We start from the raw sequence: 25,000 nt of genomic DNA, 5'->3' as shown, positions 1-25,000 counted from the left end.
ACTCTCACACAGTGTACTGTACTGTACTAACACTCACACACTGTACTGTACTGTACTAACACACTCACACAGTGTACTGTACTGTACAAACACACTCACACACTGTACTGTACTAACACACTCACACACTGTACTGTACTAACACTCACACAGTGTACTGTACTGTACTAACACACTCACACAGTGTACTGTACTGTACTAACACACTCACACACTGTACTGTACTAACACTCACACACAGTGTACTGTACTGTACTAACACTCAAACAGTGTACCGTACTGTACTAACACTCTCACACAGTGTACTGTACTGTACTAACACTCACACACTGTACTGTACTGTACTAACACACTCACACACTGTACTGTACTAACACACTCACACAGTGTACTGTACTGTACTAACACTCTCACACAGTGTACTGTACTGTACTAACACACTCACACAGTGTACTGTACTGTACTAACACTCTCACACAGTGTAATGTACTGTACTAACACTCACACAGTGTACTGTACTAACACACTCACACAGTGTACTGTACTGTACTAACACACTCACACACTGTACTGTACTAACACTCACACACAGTGTACTGTACTGTACTAACACACTCACACAGTGTACTGTACTGTACTAACACTCACACACAGTGTACTGTACTGTACTAACACACATACACAGTGTACTGTACTGTACTAACACTCTCACACAGTGTACTGTACTGTACTGACACACTCACACAGTGTACTGTACTGTACTAACACACTTACACAGTGTACTGTACTGTACTAACACACTCACACACACAGTGTACTGTACTGTACTAACACTCAGACAGTGTACTGTACCTTACTAACACACTCACACAGTGTACTGTACTGTACAAACACGCTCACACAGTGTACTGTACTGTACTAACACACTCACACAGTGTACTGTACTGTACTAACACACTCACACACAGTGTACTGTACCTTACAAACACGCTCACACACAGTGTACTGTACTGTACTGTACAAACACACACACTCACACACTGTACTGTACAAACACGCTCACACACAGTGTACTGTACTGTACAAACACACTCACACAGTGTACTGTACTGTAGTAACACTCACACAGTGTACTGTACTGTACTAACACACTCACACACTGTACTGTACTGTACTAACACACTCACACACTGTACTGTACTGTACTAACACGCTCACACACAGTGTACTGTACTGTACTAACACACTCACACAGTGTACTGTACTGTACAAACACACTCACACACTGTACTGTACTAACACACTCACACAGTGTACTGTACTGTACTAACACACACACAGTGTACTGTACTGTACTAACACACTCACACAGTGTACTGTACTGTACTAACACACTCACACAGTGTACTGTACTGTACTAACACACTCACACAGTGTACTGTACTGTACTAACACTCACACACAGTGTACTGTACTAACACACTCATACACACAGTGTACTGTACTGTACTAACACACTCACACACACAGTGTACTGTACTGTACTAACACACTCACACACACAGTGTACTGTACTGTACTAACACACTCAAACACTGTACTGTACTAACACACTCACACACTGTACTGTACTGTACTATCACACACACAGTGTACTGTACTGTACTAACACACTCACACAGTGTACTGTACTGTACTAACACACTCACACACAGTGTACTGTACTGTACTGTACTAACACACTCACACAGTGTACTGTACTGTACTAACACACTCACACAGTGTACTGTACTGTACTAACACACTCACACAGTGTACTGTACTGTACTAACACACTCAAACAGTGTACTGTACTAACACACTCACACAGTGTACTGTACTGTACTAACACACTCACACACTGTACTGTACTAACACTCACACACAGTGTACTGTACTGTACTAACACACTCACACAGTGTACTGTACTGTACTAACACTCACACACAGTGTACTGTACTGTACTAACACACACACACAGTGTACTGTACTGTACTAACACTCTCACACAGTGTACTGTACTGTACTGACACACTCACACAGTGTACTGTACTGTACTAACACACTTACACAGTGTACTGTACTGTACTAACACACTCACACACACAGTGTACTGTACTGTACTAACACTCAGACAGTGTACTGTACCTTACTAACACACTCACACAGTGTACTGTACTGTACAAACACGCTCACACAGTGTACTGTACTGTACTAACACACTCACACAGTGTACTGTACTGTACTAACACACTCACACACAGTGTACTGTACCTTACTAACACACTCACACAGTGTACTGTACTGTACTGTACAAACACACACACTCACACACTGTACTGTACAAACACGCTCACACACAGTGTACTGTACTGTACAAACACACTCACACAGTGTACTGTACTGTAGTAACACTCACACAGTGTACTGTACTGTACTAACACACTCACACACAGTGTACTGTACTGTACTAACACACTCACACACTGTACTGTACTGTACTAACACGCTCACACACAGTGTACTGTACTGTACTAACACACTCACACAGTGTACTGTACTGTACAAACACACTCACACACTGTACTGTACTAACACACTCACACAGTGTACTGTACTGTACTAACACACTCACACAGTGTACTGTACTGTACTAACACACTCACACAGTGTACTGTACTGTACTAACACTCACACACAGTGTACTGTACTAACACACTCACACACACAGTGTACTGTACTGTACTAACACACTCACACACACAGTGTACTGTACTGTACTAACACACTCACACACACAGTGTACTGTACTGTACTAACACACTCACACACTGTACTGTACTAACACACTCACACACTGTACTGTACTGTACTATCACACACACAGTGTACTGTACTGTACTAACACACTCACACACAGTGTACTGTACTGTACTGTACTAACACACTCACACAGTGTACTGTACTGTACTAACACACTCACACAGTGTACTGTACTGTACTAACACACTCACAAAGTGTACTGTACTGTACAAACACACTCACACACTGTACTGTACTAACACACTCACACAGTGTACTGTACTGTACTAACACACACACAGTGTACTGTACTGTACTAACACACTCACACAGTGTACTGTACTGTACTAACACACTCACACACACAGTGTACTGTACTGTACTAACACACTCACACACACAGTGTACTGTACTGTACTAACACACTCACACACAGTGTACTGTACTGTACTAACACACTCACACACACAGTGTACTGTACTGTACTAACACACTCACACACTGTACTGTACTAACACACTCACACACTGTACTGTACTGTACAATCACACACACAGTGTACTGTACTGTACTAACACACTCACACAGTGTACTGTACTGTACTAACACACACACACAGTGTACTGTACTGTACTAACACACTCACACACTGTACTGTACTAACACACTCACACACTGTACTGTACTGTACAATCACACACACAGTGTACTGTACTGTACTAACACACTCACACAGTGTACTGTACTGTACTAACACACTCACACAGTGTACTGTACTGTACTGTACTATCACACTCACACAGTGTACTGTACTGTACTAACACACTCACACAGTGTACTGTACTGTACTAACACACTCACACACAGTGTACTGTACTGTACTAATACACTCACACAGTGTACTGTACTGTACTAACACACTCACACACTGTACTGTACTATCACACACACAGTGTACTGTACTGTACTAACACACTCACACAGTGTACTGTACTGTACTAACACACTCACACACTGTACTGTACTGTACTATCACACACACAGTGTACTGTACTGTACTAACACACTCACACAGTGTACTGTACTGTACTAACACACACACACAGTGTACTGTACTGTACTAACACTCAGACAGTGTACTGTACTGTACTAACACTCACACAGTGTTCTGTACTGTACTAACACACTCACACACTGTACTGTACTGTACTAACACACTCACACACTGTACTGTACTGTACTAACACACTCACACAGTGTACTGTACTGTACAAACACGCTCACACAGTGTACTGTACTGTACTAACACACTCACACAGTGTACTGTACTGTACTAACACACACACACACTGTACTGTACTGTACTAACACACACACACACTGTACTGTACTGTACTAACACACTCACACAGTGTACTGTACTGTAGTAACACTCACACAGTGTACTGTACTGTACTAACACACTCACACACAGTGTACTGTACTGTACTAACACACTCACACACTGTACTGTACTAACACGCCCACACACAGTGTACTGTACTGTACTAACACACACACACACACACACTGTACTGTACAAACACACACACTGTACTGTACTAACACACTCACACAGTGTACTGTAATGTACTAACACACTCACACAGTGTACTGTACTGTACTAACACACTCACACACAGTGTACTGTACTGTACTAACACACTCACACACACAGTGTACTGTACTGTACTAACACACTCACACACTGTACTGTACTAACACACTCACACACTGTACTGTACTGTACTAACACTCACACACTGTACTGTACTGTACTATCACACACACAGTGTACTGTACTGTACTAACGCACTCACACAGTGTACTGTACTGTACTAACACACTCACACACAGTGTACTGTACTGTACTAACACACTCACACACAGTGTACTGTACTGTACTGTACTAACACACTCACACAGTGTACTGTACTGTACTAACACACTCACACAGTGTACTGTACTGTACTAATACACTCACACAGTGTACTGTACTGTACTAACACACTCACACACTGTACTGTACTAACACACTCACACACTGTACTGTACTGTACTAACACACTCACACGGTGTACTGTACAAACACGCTCACACAGTGTACTGTACTGTACTAACACACTCACACAGTGTACTGTACTGTACTAACACACACACACACTGTACTGTACTGTACTGTACTAACACACACACACACTGTACTGTACTGTACTAACACACTCACACAGTGTACTGTACTGTAGTAACACTCACACAGTGTACTGTACTGTACTAACACACTCACACACAGTGTACTGTACTGTACTAACACACTCACACACTGTACTGTACTAACACGCTCACACACAGTGTACTGTACTGTACTAACACACACACACACACACTGTACTGTACAAACACACACACTGTACTGTACTAACACACTCACACAGTGTACTGTAATGTACTAACACACTCACACAGTGTACTGTACTGTACTAACACACTCACACACAGTGTACTGTACTGTACTAACACACTCACACACACAGTGTACTGTACTGTACTAACACACTCACACACTGTACTGTACTAACACACTCACACACTGTACTGTATTGTACTAACACTCACACACTGTACTGTACTGTACTATCACACACACAGTGTACTGTACTGTACTAACGCACTCACACAGTGTACTGTACTGTACTAACACACTCACACAGTGTACTGTACTGTACTAACACACACACAGTGTACTGTACTGTACTAACACACTCACACAGTGTACTGTACTGTACTAACACACTCACACAGTGTACTGTACTGTACTAACACACTCACACAGTGTACTGTACTGTACTAACACTCACACACAGTGTACTGTACTAACACACTCATACACACAGTGTACTGTACTGTACTAACACACTCACACACACAGTGTACTGTACTGTACTAACACACTCACACACACAGTGTACTGTACTGTACTAACACACTCAAACACTGTACTGTACTAACACACTCACACACTGTACTGTACTGTACTATCACACACACAGTGTACTGTACTGTACTAACACACTCACACAGTGTACTGTACTGTACTAACACACTCACACACAGTGTACTGTACTGTACTGTACTAACACACTCACACAGTGTACTGTACTGTACTAACACACTCACACAGTGTACTGTACTGTACTAACACACTCACACAGTGTACTGTACTGTACTAACACACTCAAACAGTGTACTGTACTAACACACTCACACAGTGTACTGTACTGTACTAACACACTCACACACTGTACTGTACTAACACTCACACACAGTGTACTGTACTGTACTAACACACTCACACAGTGTACTGTACTGTACTAACACTCACACACAGTGTACTGTACTGTACTAACACACACACAGTGTACTGTACTGTACTAACACTCTCACACAGTGTACTGTACTGTACTGACACACTCACACAGTGTACTGTACTGTACTAACACACTTACACAGTGTACTGTACTGTACTAACACACTCACACACACAGTGTACTGTACTGTACTAACACTCAGACAGTGTACTGTACCTTACTAACACACTCACACAGTGTACTGTACTGTACAAACACGCTCACACAGTGTACTGTACTGTACTAACACACTCACACAGTGTACTGTACTGTACTAACACACTCACACACAGTGTACTGTACCTTACTAACACACTCACACAGTGTACTGTACTGTACTGTACAAACACACACACTCACACACTGTACTGTACAAACACGCTCACACACAGTGTACTGTACTGTACAAACACACTCACACAGTGTACTGTACTGTAGTAACACTCACACAGTGTACTGTACTGTACTAACACACTCACACACAGTGTACTGTACTGTACTAACACACTCACACACTGTACTGTACTGTACTAACACGCTCACACACAGTGTACTGTACTGTACTAACACACTCACACAGTGTACTGTACTGTACAAACACACTCACACACTGTACTGTACTAACACACTAACACAGTGTACTGTACTGTACTAACACACTCACACAGTGTACTGTACTGTACTAACACACTCACACAGTGTACTGTACTGTACTAACACTCACACACAGTGTACTGTACTAACACACTCACACACACAGTGTACTGTACTGTACTAACACACTCACACACACAGTGTACTGTACTGTACTAACACACTCACACACTGTACTGTACTAACACACTCACACACTGTACTGTACTGTACTAACACTCACACACTGTACTGTACTGTACTATCACACACACAGTGTACTGTACTGTACTAACGCACTCACACAGTGTACTGTACTGTACTAACACACTCACACACAGTGTACTGTACTGTACTAACACACTCACACACAGTGTACTGTACTGTACTAACACACTCACACAGTGTACTGTACTGTACTAACACACTCACACAGTGTACTGTACTGTACTAATACACTCACACAGTGTACTGTACTGTACTAACACACTCACACACTGTACTGTACTAACACACTCACACACTGTACTGTACTGTACTAACACACTCACACGGTGTACTGTACAAACACGCTCACACAGTGTACTGTACTGTACTAACACACTCACACAGTGTACTGTACTGTACTAACACACACACACACTGTACTGTACTGTACTGTACTAACACACACACACACTGTACTGTACTGTACTAACACACTCACACAGTGTACTGTACTGTAGTAACACTCACACAGTGTACTGTACTGTACTAACACACTCACACACAGTGTACTGTACTGTACTAACACACTCACACACTGTACTGTACTAACACGCTCACACACAGTGTACTGTACTGTACTAACACACACACACACACACACTGTACTGTACAAACACACACACTGTACTGTACTAACACACTCACACAGTGTACTGTAATGTACTAACACACTCACACAGTGTACTGTACTGTACTAACACACTCACACACAGTGTACTGTACTGTACTAACACACTCACACACACAGTGTACTGTACTGTACTAACACACTCACACACTGTACTGTACTAACACACTCACACACTGTACTGTATTGTACTAACACTCACACACTGTACTGTACTGTACTATCACACACACAGTGTACTGTACTGTACTAACGCACTCACACAGTGTACTGTACTGTACTAACACACTCACACACAGTGTACTGTACTGTACTAACACACTCACACAGTGTACTGTACTGTACTAACACACTCACACAGTGTACTGTACTGTACTAATACACTCACACAGTGTACTGTACTGTACTAACACACTCACACACTGTACTGTACTGTACTAACACACTCACACACTGTACTGTACTGTACTAACACACTCACACGGTGTACTGTACAAACACGCTCACACAGTGTACTGTACTGTACTAACACACTCACACAGTGTACTGTACTGTACTAACACACACACACACTGTACTGTACTGTACTAACACACACACACACTGTACTGTACTGTACTAACACACTCACACAGTGTACTGTACTGTAGTAACACTCACACAGTGTACTGTACTGTACTAACACACTCACACACAGTGTACTGTACTGTACTAACACACTCACACAGTGTACTGTACTAACACTCACACACAGTGTACTGTACTGTACTAACACACTCACACAGTGTACTGTACTGTACTAACACTCACACACAGTGTACTGTACTGTACTAACACACACACACAGTGTACTGTACTGTACTAACACTCTCACACAGTGTACTGTACTGTACTGACACACTCACACAGTGTACTGTACTGTACTAACACACTTACACAGTGTACTGTACTGTACTAACACACTCACACACACAGTGTACTGTACTGTACTAACACTCAGACAGTGTACTGTACCTTACTAACACACTCACACAGTGTACTGTACTGTACAAACACGCTCACACAGTGTACTGTACTGTACTAACACACTCACACAGTGTACTGTACTGTACTAACACACTCACACACAGTGTACTGTACCTTACAAACACGCTCACACACAGTGTACTGTACTGTACTGTACAAACACACACACTCACACACTGTACTGTACAAACACGCTCACACACAGTGTACTGTACTGTACAAACACACTCACACAGTGTACTGTACTGTAGTAACACTCACACAGTGTACTGTACTGTACTAACACACTCACACACTGTACTGTACTGTACTAACACACTCACACACTGTACTGTACTGTACTAACACGCTCACACACAGTGTACTGTACTGTACTAACACACTCACACAGTGTACTGTACTGTACAAACACACTCACACACTGTACTGTACTAACACACTCACACAGTGTACTGTACTGTACTAACACACACACAGTGTACTGTACTGTACTAACACACTCACACAGTGTACTGTACTGTACTAACACACTCACACAGTGTACTGTACTGTACTAACACACTCACACAGTGTACTGTACTGTACTAACACTCACACACAGTGTACTGTACTAACACACTCACACACACAGTGTACTGTACTGTACTAACACACTCACACACACAGTGTACTGTACTGTACTAACACACTCACACACACAGTGTACTGTACTGTACTAACACACTCACACACTGTACTGTACTAACACACTCACACACTGTACTGTACTGTACTATCACACACACAGTGTACTGTACTGTACTAACACACTCACACAGTGTACTGTACTGTACTAACACACTCACACACAGTGTACTGTACTGTACTGTACTAACACACTCACACAGTGTACTGTACTGTACTAACACACTCACACAGTGTACTGTACTGTACTAACACACTCACACAGTGTACTGTACTGTACTAACACACTCAAACAGTGTACTGTACTGTACAAACCCACTCACAAAGTGTACTGTACTGTACTAACACACTCACACAGTGTACTGTACTGTACAAACACGCTCACACAGTGTACTGTACTGTACTAACACTCTCACACAGTGTAATGTACTGTACTAACACTCACACAGTGTACTGTACTAACACACTCACACAGTGTACTGTACTGTACTAACACACTCACACACTGTACTGTACTAACACTCACACACAGTGTACTGTACTGTACTAACACACTCACACAGTGTACTGTACTGTACTAACACTCACACACAGTGTACTGTACTGTACTAACACACACACAGTGTACTGTACTGTACTAACACTCTCACACAGTGTACTGTACTGTACTGACACACTCACACAGTGTACTGTACTGTACTAACACACTTACACAGTGTACTGTACTGTACTAACACACTCACACACACAGTGTACTGTACTGTACTAACACTCAGACAGTGTACTGTACCTTACTAACACACTCACACAGTGTACTGTACTGTACAAACACGCTCACACAGTGTACTGTACTGTACTAACACACTCACACAGTGTACTGTACTGTACTAACACACTCACACACAGTGTACTGTACCTTACTAACACACTCACACAGTGTACTGTACTGTACTGTACAAACACACACACTCACACACTGTACTGTACAAACACGCTCACACACAGTGTACTGTACTGTACAAACACACTCACACAGTGTACTGTACTGTAGTAACACTCACACAGTGTACTGTACTGTACTAACACACTCACACACAGTGTACTGTACTGTACTAACACACTCACACACTGTACTGTACTGTACTAACACGCTCACACACAGTGTACTGTACTGTACTAACACACTCACACAGTGTACTGTACTGTACAAACACGCTCACACAGTGTACTGTACTGTACTAACACACTCACACAGTGTACTGTACTGTACTAACACACTCACACACAGTGTACTGTACCTTACTAACACACTCACACAGTGTACTGTACTGTACTGTACAAACACACACACTCACACACTGTACTGTACAAACACGCTCACACACAGTGTACTGTACTGTACAAACACACTCACACAGTGTACTGTACTGTAGTAACACTCACACAGTGTACTGTACTGTACTAACACACTCACACACAGTGTACTGTACTGTACTAACACACTCACACACTGTACTGTACTGTACTAACACGCTCACACACAGTGTACTGTACTGTACTAACACACTCACACAGTGTACTGTACTGTACAAACACACTCACACACTGTACTGTACTAACACACTAACACAGTGTACTGTACTGTACTAACACACTCACACAGTGTACTGTACTGTACTAACACACTCACACAGTGTACTGTACTGTACTAACACTCACACACAGTGTACTGTACTAACACACTCACACACACAGTGTACTGTACTGTACTAACACACTCACACACACAGTGTACTGTACTGTACTAACACACTCACACACACAGTGTACTGTACTGTACTAACACACTCACACACTGTACTGTACTAACACACTCACACACTGTACTGTACTGTACTATCACACACACAGTGTACTGTACTGTACTAACACACTCACACACAGTGTACTGTACTGTACTGTACTAACACACTCACACAGTGTACTGTACTGTACTAACACACTCACACAGTGTACTGTACTGTACTAACACACTCACACAGTGTACTGTACTGTACTAACACACTCACACACACAGTGTAGTGTACTGTACTAACACTCAGACAGTGTACTGTACCTTACTAACACACTCACACAGTGTACTGTACTGTACAAACACACTCACACAGTGTACTGTACTAACACACTCACACAGTGTACTGTACTGTACTAACACACTCACACACAGTGTACTGTACCTTACTAACACACTCACACAGTGTACTGTACTGTACTGTACAAACACACACACTCACACACTGTACTGTACAAACACGCTCACACACAGTGTACTGTACTGTACAAACACACTCACACAGTGTACTGTACTGTAGTAACACTCACACAGTGTACTGTACTGTACTAACACACTCACACACAGTGTACTGTACTGTACTAACACACTCACACACTGTACTGTACTAACACGCTCACACACAGTGTACTGTACTGTACAAACACACTCACACAGTGTACTGTACTGTAGTAACGCTCACACAGTGTACTGTACTGTACTAACACACTCACACACTGTACTGTACTGTACTAACACGCTCACACACAGTGTACTGTACTGTACAAACACACTCACACAGTGTACTGTCCTGTAGTAACGCTCACACAGTGTACTGTACTGTACTAACACACTCACACACTGTACTGTACTGTACTAACACGCTCACACACAGTGTACTGTACTGTACTAACACACTCACACAGTGTACTGTACTGTACAAACACACTCACACACTGTACTGTACTAACACACTCACACAGTGTACTGTACTGTACTAACACACACACAGTGTACTGTACTGTACTAACACACTCACACAGTGTACTGTACTGTACTAACACACTCACACACTGTACTGTACTAACACACTCACACAGTGTACTGTACTGTACAAACACGCTCACACAGTGTACTGTACTGTACTAACACTCTCACACAGTGTAATGTACTGTACTAACACTCACACAGTGTACTGTACTAACACACTCACACAGTGTACTGTACTGTACTAACACACTCACACACTGTACTGTACTAACACTCACACACAGTGTACTGTACTGTACTAACACACTCACACAGTGTACTGTACTGTACTAACACTCACACACAGTGTACTGTACTGTACTAACACACACACAGTGTACTGTACTGTACTAACACTCTCACACAGTGTACTGTACTGTACTGACACACTCACACAGTGTACTGTACTGTACTAACACACTTACACAGTGTACTGTACTGTACTAACACACTCACACACACAGTGTACTGTACTGTACTAACACTCAGACAGTGTACTGTACCTTACTAACACACTCACACAGTGTACTGTACTGTACAAACACGCTCACACAGTGTACTGTACTGTACTAACACACTCACACAGTGTACTGTACTGTACTAACACACTCACACACAGTGTACTGTACCTTACTAACACACTCACACAGTGTACTGTACTGTACTGTACAAACACACACACTCACACACTGTACTGTACAAACACGCTCACACACAGTGTACTGTACTGTACAAACACACTCACACAGTGTACTGTACTGTAGTAACACTCACACAGTGTACTGTACTGTACTAACACACTCACACACAGTGTACTGTACTGTACTAACACACTCACACACTGTACTGTACTGTACTAACACGCTCACACACAGTGTACTGTACTGTACTAACACACTCACACAGTGTACTGTACTGTACAAACACGCTCACACAGTGTACTGTACTGTACTAACACACTCACACAGTGTACTGTACTGTACTAACACACTCACACACAGTGTACTGTACCTTACTAACACACTCACACAGTGTACTGTACTGTACTGTACAAACACACACACTCACACACTGTACTGTACAAACACGCTCACACACAGTGTACTGTACTGTACAAACACACTCACACAGTGTACTGTACTGTAGTAACACTCACACAGTGTACTGTACTGTACTAACACACTCACACACAGTGTACTGTACTGTACTAACACACTCACACACTGTACTGTACTGTACTAACACGCTCACACACAGTGTACTGTACTGTACTAACACACTCACACAGTGTACTGTACTGTACAAACACACTCACACACTGTACTGTACTAACACACTAACACAGTGTACTGTACTGTACTAACACACTCACACAGTGTACTGTACTGTACTAACACACTCACACAGTGTACTGTACTGTACTAACACTCACACACAGTGTACTGTACTAACACACTCACACACACAGTGTACTGTACTGTACTAACACACTCACACACACAGTGTACTGTACTGTACTAACACACTCACACACACAGTGTACTGTACTGTACTAACACACTCACACACTGTACTGTACTGTACTATCACACACACAGTGTACTGTACTGTACTAACACACTCACACACAGTGTACTGTACTGTACTGTACTAACACACTCACACAGTGTACTGTACTGTACTAACACACTCACACAGTGTACTGTACTGTACTAACACACTCACACAGTGTACTGTACTGTACTAACACACTCACACACACAGTGTAGTGTACTGTACTAACACTCAGACAGTGTACTGTACCTTACTAACACACTCACACAGTGTACTGTACTGTACAAACACACTCACACAGTGTACTGTACTAACACACTCACACAGTGTACTGTACTGTACTAACACACTCACACACAGTGTACTGTACCTTACTAACACACTCACACAGTGTACTGTACTGTACTGTACAAACACACACACTCACACACTGTACTGTACAAACACGCTCACACACAGTGTACTGTACTGTACAAACACACTCACACAGTGTACTGTACTGTAGTAACACTCACACAGTGTACTGTACTGTACTAACACACTCACACACAGTGTACTGTACTGTACTAACACACTCACACACTGTACTGTACTAACACGCTCACACACAGTGTACTGTACTGTACAAACACACTCACACAGTGTACTGTACTGTAGTAACGCTCACACAGTGTACTGTACTGTACTAACACACTCACACACTGTACTGTACTGTACTAACACGCTCACACACAGTGTACTGTACTGTACAAACACACTCACACAGTGTACTGTCCTGTAGTAACGCTCACACAGTGTACTGTACTGTACTAACACACTCACACACTGTACTGTACTGTACTAACACGCTCACACACAGTGTACTGTACTGTACTAACACACTCACACAGTGTACTGTACTGTACAAACACACTCACACACTGTACTGTACTAACACACTCACACAGTGTACTGTACTGTACTAACACACACACAGTGTACTGTACTGTACTAACACACTCACACAGTGTACTGTACTGTACTAACACACTCACACACACAGTGTACTGTACTGTACTAACACACTCACACACACAGTGTACTGTACTGTACTAACACACTCACACACAGTGTACTGTACTGTACTAACACACTCACACACACAGTGTACTGTACTGTACTAACACACTCACACACTGTACTGTACTAACACACTCACACACTGTACTGTACTGTACAATCACACACACAGTGTACTGTACTGTACTAACACACTCACACAGTGTACTGTACTGTACTAACACACTCACACAGTGTACTGTACTGTACTGTACTAACACACTCACACAGTGTACTGTACTGTACTAACACACTCACACAGTGTACTGTACTGTACTAACACACTCACACAGTGTACTGTACTGTACTAACACACTCAAACAGTGTACTGTACTGTACAAACCCACTCACAAAGTGTACTGTACTGTACTAACACACTCACACAGTGTACTGTACTGTACAAACACGCTCACACAGTGTACTGTACTGTACTAACACTCTCACACAGTGTAATGTACTGTACTAACACTCACACAGTGTACTGTACTAACACACTCACACAGTGTACTGTACTGTACTAACACACTCACACACTGTACTGTACTAACACTCACACACAGTGTACTGTACTGTACTAACACACTCACACAGTGTACTGTACTGTACTAACACTCACACACAGTGTACTGTACTGTACTAACACACACACAGTGTACTGTACTGTACTAACACTCTCACACAGTGTACTGTACTGTACTGACACACTCACACAGTGTACTGTACTGTACTAACACACTTACACAGTGTACTGTACTGTACTAACACACTCACACACACAGTGTACTGTACTGTACTAACACTCAGACAGTGTACTGTACCTTACTAACACACTCACACAGTGTACTGTACTGTACAAACACGCTCACACAGTGTACTGTACTGTACTAACACACTCACACAGTGTACTGTACTGTACTAACACACTCACACACAGTGTACTGTACCTTACTAACACACTCACACAGTGTACTGTACTGTACTGTACAAACACACACACTCACACACTGTACTGTACAAACACGCTCACACACAGTGTACTGTACTGTACAAACACACTCACACAGTGTACTGTACTGTAGTAACACTCACACAGTGTACTGTACTGTACTAACACACTCACACACAGTGTACTGTACTGTACTAACACACTCACACACTGTACTGTACTGTACTAACACGCTCACACACAGTGTACTGTACTGTACTAACACACTCACACAGTGTACTGTACTGTACAAACACACTCACACACTGTACTGTACTAACACACTAACACAGTGTACTGTACTGTACTAACACACTCACACAGTGTACTGTACTGTACTAACACACTCACACAGTGTACTGTACTGTACTAACACTCACACACAGTGTACTGTACTAACACACTCACACACACAGTGTACTGTACTGTACTAACACACTCACACACACAGTGTACTGTACTGTACTAACACACTCACACACACAGTGTACTGTACTGTACTAACACACTCACACACTGTACTGTACTAACACACTCACACACTGTACTGTACTGTACTATCACACACACAGTGTACTGTACTGTACTAACACACTCACACACAGTGTACTGTACTGTACTGTACTAACACACTCACACAGTGTACTGTACTGTACTAACACACTCACACAGTGTACTGTACTGTACTAACACACTCACACAGTGTACTGTACTGTACTAACACACTCACACACACAGTGTAGTGTACTGTACTAACACTCAGACAGTGTACTGTACCTTACTAACACACTCACACAGTGTACTGTACTGTACAAACACACTCACACAGTGTACTGTACTAACACACTCACACAGTGTACTGTACTGTACTAACACACTCACACACAGTGTACTGTACCTTACTAACACACTCACACAGTGTACTGTACTGTACTGTACAAACACACACACTCACACACTGTACTGTACAAACACGCTCACACACAGTGTACTGTACTGTACAAACACACTCACACAGTGTACTGTACTGTAGTAACACTCACACAGTGTACTGTACTGTACTAACACACTCACACACAGTGTACTGTACTGTACTAACACACTCACACACTGTACTGTACTAACACGCTCACACACAGTGTACTGTACTGTACAAACACACTCACACAGTGTACTGTACTGTAGTAACGCTCACACAGTGTACTGTACTGTACTAACACACTCACACACTGTACTGTACTGTACTAACACGCTCACACACAGTGTACTGTACTGTACAAACACACTCACACAGTGTACTGTCCTGTAGTAACGCTCACACAGTGTACTGTACTGTACTAACACACTCACACACTGTACTGTACTGTACTAACACGCTCACACACAGTGTACTGTACTGTACTAACACACTCACACAGTGTACTGTACTGTACAAACACACTCACACACTGTACTGTACTAACACACTCACACAGTGTACTGTACTGTACTAACACACACACAGTGTACTGTACTGTACTAACACACTCACACAGTGTACTGTACTGTACTAACACACTCACACACACAGTGTACTGTACTGTACTAACACACTCACACACACAGTGTACTGTACTGTACTAACACACTCACACACAGTGTACTGTACTGTACTAACACACTCACACACACAGTGTACTGTACTGTACTAACACACTCACACACTGTACTGTACTAACACACTCACACACTGTACTGTACTGTACAATCACACACACAGTGTACTGTACTGTACTAACACACTCACACAGTGTACTGTACTGTACTAACACACTCACACAGTGTACTGTACTGTACTGTACTATCACACTCACACAGTGTACTGTACTGTACTAACACACTCACACAGTGTACTGTACTGTACTAACACACTCACACACAGTGTACTGTACTGTACTAATACACTCACACAGTGTACTGTACTGTACTAACACACTCACACACTGTACTGTACTATCACACACACAGTGTACTGTACTGTACTAACACACTCACACAGTGTACTGTACTGTACTAACACACTCACACACTGTACTGTACTGTACTATCACACACACAGTGTACTGTACTGTACTAACACACTCACACAGTGTACTGTACTGTACTAACACACACACACAGTGTACTGTACTGTACTAACACTCAGACAGTGTACTGTACTGTACTAACACTCACACAGTGTTCTGTACTGTACTAACACACTCACACACTGTACTGTACTGTACTAACACACTCACACACTGTACTGTACTGTACTAACACACTCACACAGTGTACTGTACTGTACAAACACGCTCACACAGTGTACTGTACTGTACTAACACACTCACACAGTGTACTGTACTGTACTAACACACACACACACTGTACTGTACTGTACTAACACACACACACACTGTACTGTACTGTACTAACACACTCACACAGTGTACTGTACTGTAGTAACACTCACACAGTGTACTGTACTGTACTAACACACTCACACACAGTGTACTGTACTGTACTAACACACTCACACACTGTACTGTACTAACACGCTCACACACAGTGTACTGTACTGTACTAACACACACACACACACACACACACTGTACTGTACAAACACACACACTGTACTGTACTAACACACTCACACAGTGTACTGTAATGTACTAACACACTCACACAGTGTACTGTACTGTACTAACACACTCACACACAGTGTACTGTACTGTACTAACACACTCACACACACAGTGTACTGTACTGTACTAACACACTCACACACTGTACTGTACTAACACACTCACACACTGTACTGTACTGTACTAACACTCACACACTGTACTGTACTGTACTATCACACACACAGTGTACTGTACTGTACTAACGCACTCACACAGTGTACTGTACTGTACTAACACACTCACACACAGTGTACTGTACTGTACTAACACACTCACACACAGTGTACTGTACTGTACTGTACTAACACACTCACACAGTGTACTGTACTGTACTAACACACTCACACAGTGTACTGTACTGTACTAATACACTCACACAGTGTACTGTACTGTACTAACACACTCACACACTGTACTGTACTGTACTAACACACTCACACACTGTACTGTACTGTACTAACACACTCACACGGTGTACTGTACAAACACGCTCACACAGTGTACTGTACTGTACTAACACACTCACACAGTGTACTGTACTGTACTAACACACACACACACTGTACTGTACTGTACTGTACTAACACACACACACACTGTACTGTACTGTACTAACACACTCACACAGTGTACTGTACTGTAGTAACACTCACACAGTGTACTGTACTGTACTAACACACTCACACACAGTGTACTGTACTGTACTAACACACTCACACACTGTACTGTACTAACACGCTCACACACAGTGTACTGTACTGTACTAACACACACACACACACACTGTACTGTACAAACACACACACTGTACTGTACTAACACATTCACACAGTGTACTGTAATGTACTAACACACTCACACAGTGTACTGTACTGTACTAACACACTCACACACAGTGTACTGTACTGTACTAACACACTCACACACACAGTGTACTGTACTGTACTAACACACTCACACACTGTACTGTACTAACACACTCACACACTGTACTGTATTGTACTAACACTCACACACTGTACTGTACTGTACTATCACACACACAGTGTACTGTACTGTACTAACGCACTCACACAGTGTACTGTACTGTACTAACACACTCACACACAGTGTACTGTACTGTACTAACACACTCACACAGTGTACTGTACTGTACTAACACACTCACACAGTGTACTGTACTGTACTAATACACTCACACAGTGTACTGTACTGTACTAACACACTCACACACTGTACTGTACTGTACTAACACACTCACACACTGTACTGTACTGTACTAACACACTCACACGGTGTACTGTACAAACACGCTCACACAGTGTACTGTACTGTACTAACACACTCACACAGTGTACTGTACTGTACTAACACACACACACACTGTACTGTACTGTACTGTACTAACACACACACACACTGTACTGTACTGTACTAACACACTCACACAGTGTACTGTACTGTAGTAACACTCACACAGTGTACTGTACTGTACTAACACACTCACACACAGTGTACTGTACTGTACTAACACACTCACACACTGTACTGTACTAACACGCTCACACACAGTGTACTGTACTGTACTAACACACACACACACACACTGTACTGTACAAACACACACACTGTACTGTACTAACACACTCACACAGTGTACTGTAATGTACTAACACACTCACACAGTGTACTGTACTGTACTAACACACTCACACACAGTGTACTGTACTGTACTAACACACTCACACACACAGTGTACTGTACTGTACTAACACACTCACACACTGTACTGTACTAACACACTCACACACTGTACTGTATTGTACTAACACTCACACACTGTACTGTACTGTACTATCACACACACAGTGTACTGTACTGTACTAACGCACTCACACAGTGTACTGTACTGTACTAACACACTCACACACAGTGTACTGTACTGTACTAACACACTCACACAGTGTACTGTACTGTACTAACACACTCACACAGTGTACTGTACTGTACTAATACACTCACACAGTGTACTGTACTGTACTAACACACTCACACACTGTACTGTACTGTACTATCACACACACAGTGTACTGTACTGTACTAACACACTCACACAGTGTACTGTACTGTACTAACACACTCACACAGTGTACTGTACTGTACTAACACACTCACACAGTGTACTGTAAGTATGGGACCAGGCAGATATAAACAGAGAACATACCCATAACATGATGTTGTTTTAATGCTGGGATTCAGATCAAACTTCTCTTTCAGGGAAACACACATGCTAATCTATCTATCTATCTATCTATCTATCTATCTATCTATCTATCTATCTATCTATCTATCTATCTATCTATCTATCTATCTATCTATCTATCTATCTATCTATCTATCTATCTGGCTGGCTGGCTGGCTGGCTGGCTGGCCGACTGATTGGTTGGCTGTCTGAGTGGAAGGCTGGCTGCAGGTGGGATTGACTGACTGCATCAACCTGCTCTCCATAGCTCACTGGTCAGCACAGATCAGAAAGAGGGAGAGGAGAGAGGAGAGGGAGGAGGGAGGAGAGGAGAGGGAGGAGGGAGGGAGGGAGGGAGGAGAGGAGAGAGGGAGGGAGGAGAGGAGAGAGGGAGGAGAGGAGAGAGGAAGGAGAGGAGAGAGGAAGGAGAGGAGAGAGGGAGGAGAGAGAGAGGAGATGAGAGAGGGAAGACGGGAGAGAGGGTGGAGAGGAGAGAGGAAGGAGAGATAGAGGAAGGAGAGGAGAGAGGGAGGAGAGGAGAGAGGGAGGAGAGAGAGGAGATGAGAGAGGGACGACACCACACATATCTACACACACCACACATATCTACACACACACCACATATCTACAGACACCACACATATCTACACACACACCACATATCTACAGACACCACACATATCTACAGACACCACACATATCTACGGAAACACCACATATCTACAGACACCACAAATATCTACACACACCACACATATCTACACACACACCACACATATCTACAGACACCACACATATCTACACACACCACACATATCTACAGACACCACACATATCTACACACACCACACATATCTACACACACCACACATATCTACACACACACCACACATATCTACAGACACCACACATATCTACACACACCACACATATCTACACACACACCACACATATCTACAGACACCACACATATCTACACACACCACACATATCTACAGACACACCACATATCTACAGACACCACACATATCTACAGACACCACACAGATCTACACACACCACACATATCTACAGACACCACACATATCTACAGACACCACACATATCTACACACACACCACACATATCTACAGACACCACACATATCTACAGACACCACACAGATCTTCACACAGATTTACACACACCACACATATCTACAGACACCACACATATCTACAGACACCACACATATCTACAGACACCACACATATCTACAGACACCACACATATCTACAGACACCACACATATCTACACACACACCACACATATCTACAGACACCACACATATCTACAGACACCACACATATCTACAGACACCACACATATCTACAGACACCACACAGATCTTCACACAGATTTACACACACCACACATATCTACAGACACCACACATATCTACAGACACCACACATATCTACAGACACCACACATATCTACAGACACCACACATATCTACAGACACCACACATATCTACAGACACCACACATATCTACACACACACCACACATATCTACAGACACCACACATATCTACAGACACCACACATATCTACAGACACCACACATATCTACAGACACCACACATATCTACAGACACCACACATATCTACACACACACCACACATATCTACAGACACCACACATATCTACAGACACCACACATATCTACAGACACCACACATATCTACAGACACCACACAGATCTACACACACCACACAGATGTCTCTAAAACAGACACAATGCAGAGCTGTGAATCCCTCCATCTGCCTTCTATCTGAGGAGAAATGGGAGACAAACCCATTGTGTTCCCAGTCAGTCAACAGTCAATATCACGAGGCAGTATCTGTAACCTTCAGTATGCAGCGTGTGCTTATGATTATACTCCCCAACGTTTCTCCTGTCATCTACGCCCAGAAAATAAACCCCTCCCTTCCTCTCTCAGACTGGATCAATAGAAGGAAGAGCTCAGTGATCAAATATTAAAGTCAGAAAGTTGTTTTCTTCTCCAGGAACTCTGTCTCGTTGTGAGTCAGAAACAAGGTGAAGTAGCGAACCAACCTGTGGCTGTCTGACTGGTATCTGCTCTCTGCCACATTAAGACAAGACGAGAGAGAGAGAGAGAGAGAGAGAGAGAGACAGAGAGAGAAAAATAGCCCATTGAATTGAAATAGAAGGAGAGAGTCCAGTCCAGTCTCTACTTACCCAGTAAGAACATATTGTTAGTGGCAGCAGACTCTTTGCTCTCTTTGTCGGTGGAATATTCCAATCCTGTCCTTCAGTTGATTTCAGAACAACAGACGTGTCCTATCACAGTAATACCATGTCACAGTCACAGGAACCCAGACCAACACTGAAACTAACCAGACTGCAGAAATACTGCCAGACAAATGGCTCTGAGTTGAACCCAGCAACTCAACCCTGGAGAAGCAACTAGAGAGAGAGACTGACTGACAGACTGCACAGAACGGAGCCTGGGAGCCGACTGAGGAACTCAGTGCGTACTTCCTCGCAATAAAAACAAAAAGGAATTTCAAATGGCTACTAAAATGGGGGGGATTTCCTCAGAACAGTCAGAGTCATCTTGAAAACATTAAAGGAACTAGTAGCCAAATTCCTGTTGGTTTGGAAACAACCGTGGTGGGAGGACAGGGGTTTAGCTGGCCCCCTCTCTCTTTGTGTTCTGGAGAGGGTGGAGTGGGAGAGTTGGACCCCCCAGGGACTGGAGCGCGGGGGCCCGTCTGATCAGAACCAGAGAGCCAGACTGTAGCTGGAGTCAGGCCAGAGCAGGGCTGGAGGGCTGGGGGGAAAGTGGCAGCAGCGCACGCCTCCAACACTCTGCACACTACGTGCCTGTGGAGTGACTTTAGTGGATGTGGTCAGAGCGGGGGTGGGAGAAACGGACAGAGGGCGCGAGAGGTAGAGAGGGGAAAAGGGTGTGTACAGTAGAGAGTTAATGTACAGGAGAGAAGGAGGGAAATGAGTGAGAGTGTATTGGTGGAGATAAGGTTTGAGGAGTGTGTGTGTGTGTGTGTGTGTGTGTGTGTGTGTGTGTGTGTGTGTGTGTGTGTGTGTGTGTGTGTGTGTGTGTGTGTGTGTGTGTGTGTAGTGAGTGTCTCTGATTTGACAGTCTGTGTTTGTTGAGTGCCTTCGTGGTCAGCCACTCGCTCGTGAATCCAGAGGACTGAAAGAGGTGAAAAGGATTCTGGGATGTTTTTCCCAAAGTGCTATGCAAATAAAATTGGCTTAGAAAAGGTCAACTGAAGCTCACCACCCACCTCAGCCAGCTGTTTAGACAATATAGTTCTTTACATGATCAGGATGAGAGATTCTAATCCCAAACAAATGAGCTCTCCTGGCTGCTCCTGTGTTGGCAATACGCCTCATCTAGTTCTGGATACAGACAATGCTGCCACACACACACACACACACACACACACAGAGACAGACAGACAGACAGACAGACAGACAGACAGACAGACAGACAGACAGACACAGACACAGACACAGACACGCACACACACACACACACACACACACACACACACACACACACACACACACACACACACACACACACACACACACACACACACAGGCCTTGATGCCAGAGAGACAGAGAACAGCCAATAGGTGGATAAAGCCTCTGTGGGATCCTGTTATAGTGTGTGTGGAGGGTGGAGTACATGGCATTCTCTGATGAGACACACATCCTACCAACATAATAGCCTTTAACTCTCTCTCTCTCTCTCTGTGTGTGTGTGTGTGTGTGTGTGTGTGTGTGTGTGTGTGTGTGTGTGTGTGTGTGTGTGTGTGTGTGTGTGTGTGTGTGTGTGTGTGTGTGTGTGTGTGTGTCTGTGTGACCAGCCCTGACAGGGTGATGGGGGAACACATGCTGTGTTCTCATACCTACAGCTCCCTCCTCCCCCGAGGCAGTCAGCTTCTCTTTTAATATAATTCATCATTTATAAACCTTCTGCCTCTGCTCAC

General features: G+C 43.0%; 1 protein-coding gene across 3 annotated transcripts in view; it reads right to left on the bottom strand.

Annotated features, from left to right (window-relative positions):
- LOC123743394 (BAH and coiled-coil domain-containing protein 1) overlaps window positions 1-25,000 on the bottom strand; it is a 129,892-nt gene that overhangs the window by 44,814 nt on the left and 60,078 nt on the right. Inside the window, exon 1 of one of the 3 annotated variants that reach the window (XM_045719824.1) lies at window positions 23,216-24,070. The exons of the other annotated variants lie outside the window; for them this stretch is intronic. Within the exon in view, the coding sequence (XP_045575780.1) occupies window positions 23,216-23,228 (13 nt within the window). The 5' untranslated portion in view covers window positions 23,229-24,070. Of the gene's footprint in view, window positions 1-23,215; window positions 24,071-25,000 lie in introns of those variants that run through there. 3 annotated transcript variants of the gene reach the window in all.

The sequence above is a fragment of the Salmo salar genome, chromosome ssa06 (genome assembly GCF_905237065.1).
Source record: "Salmo salar chromosome ssa06, Ssal_v3.1, whole genome shotgun sequence".
Taxonomy (NCBI): Eukaryota; Metazoa; Chordata; class Actinopteri; order Salmoniformes; family Salmonidae; genus Salmo; species Salmo salar.
Note: the sequence above shows the minus strand (reverse complement) of the source record. Positions and strands in the feature narration are given on the sequence as shown.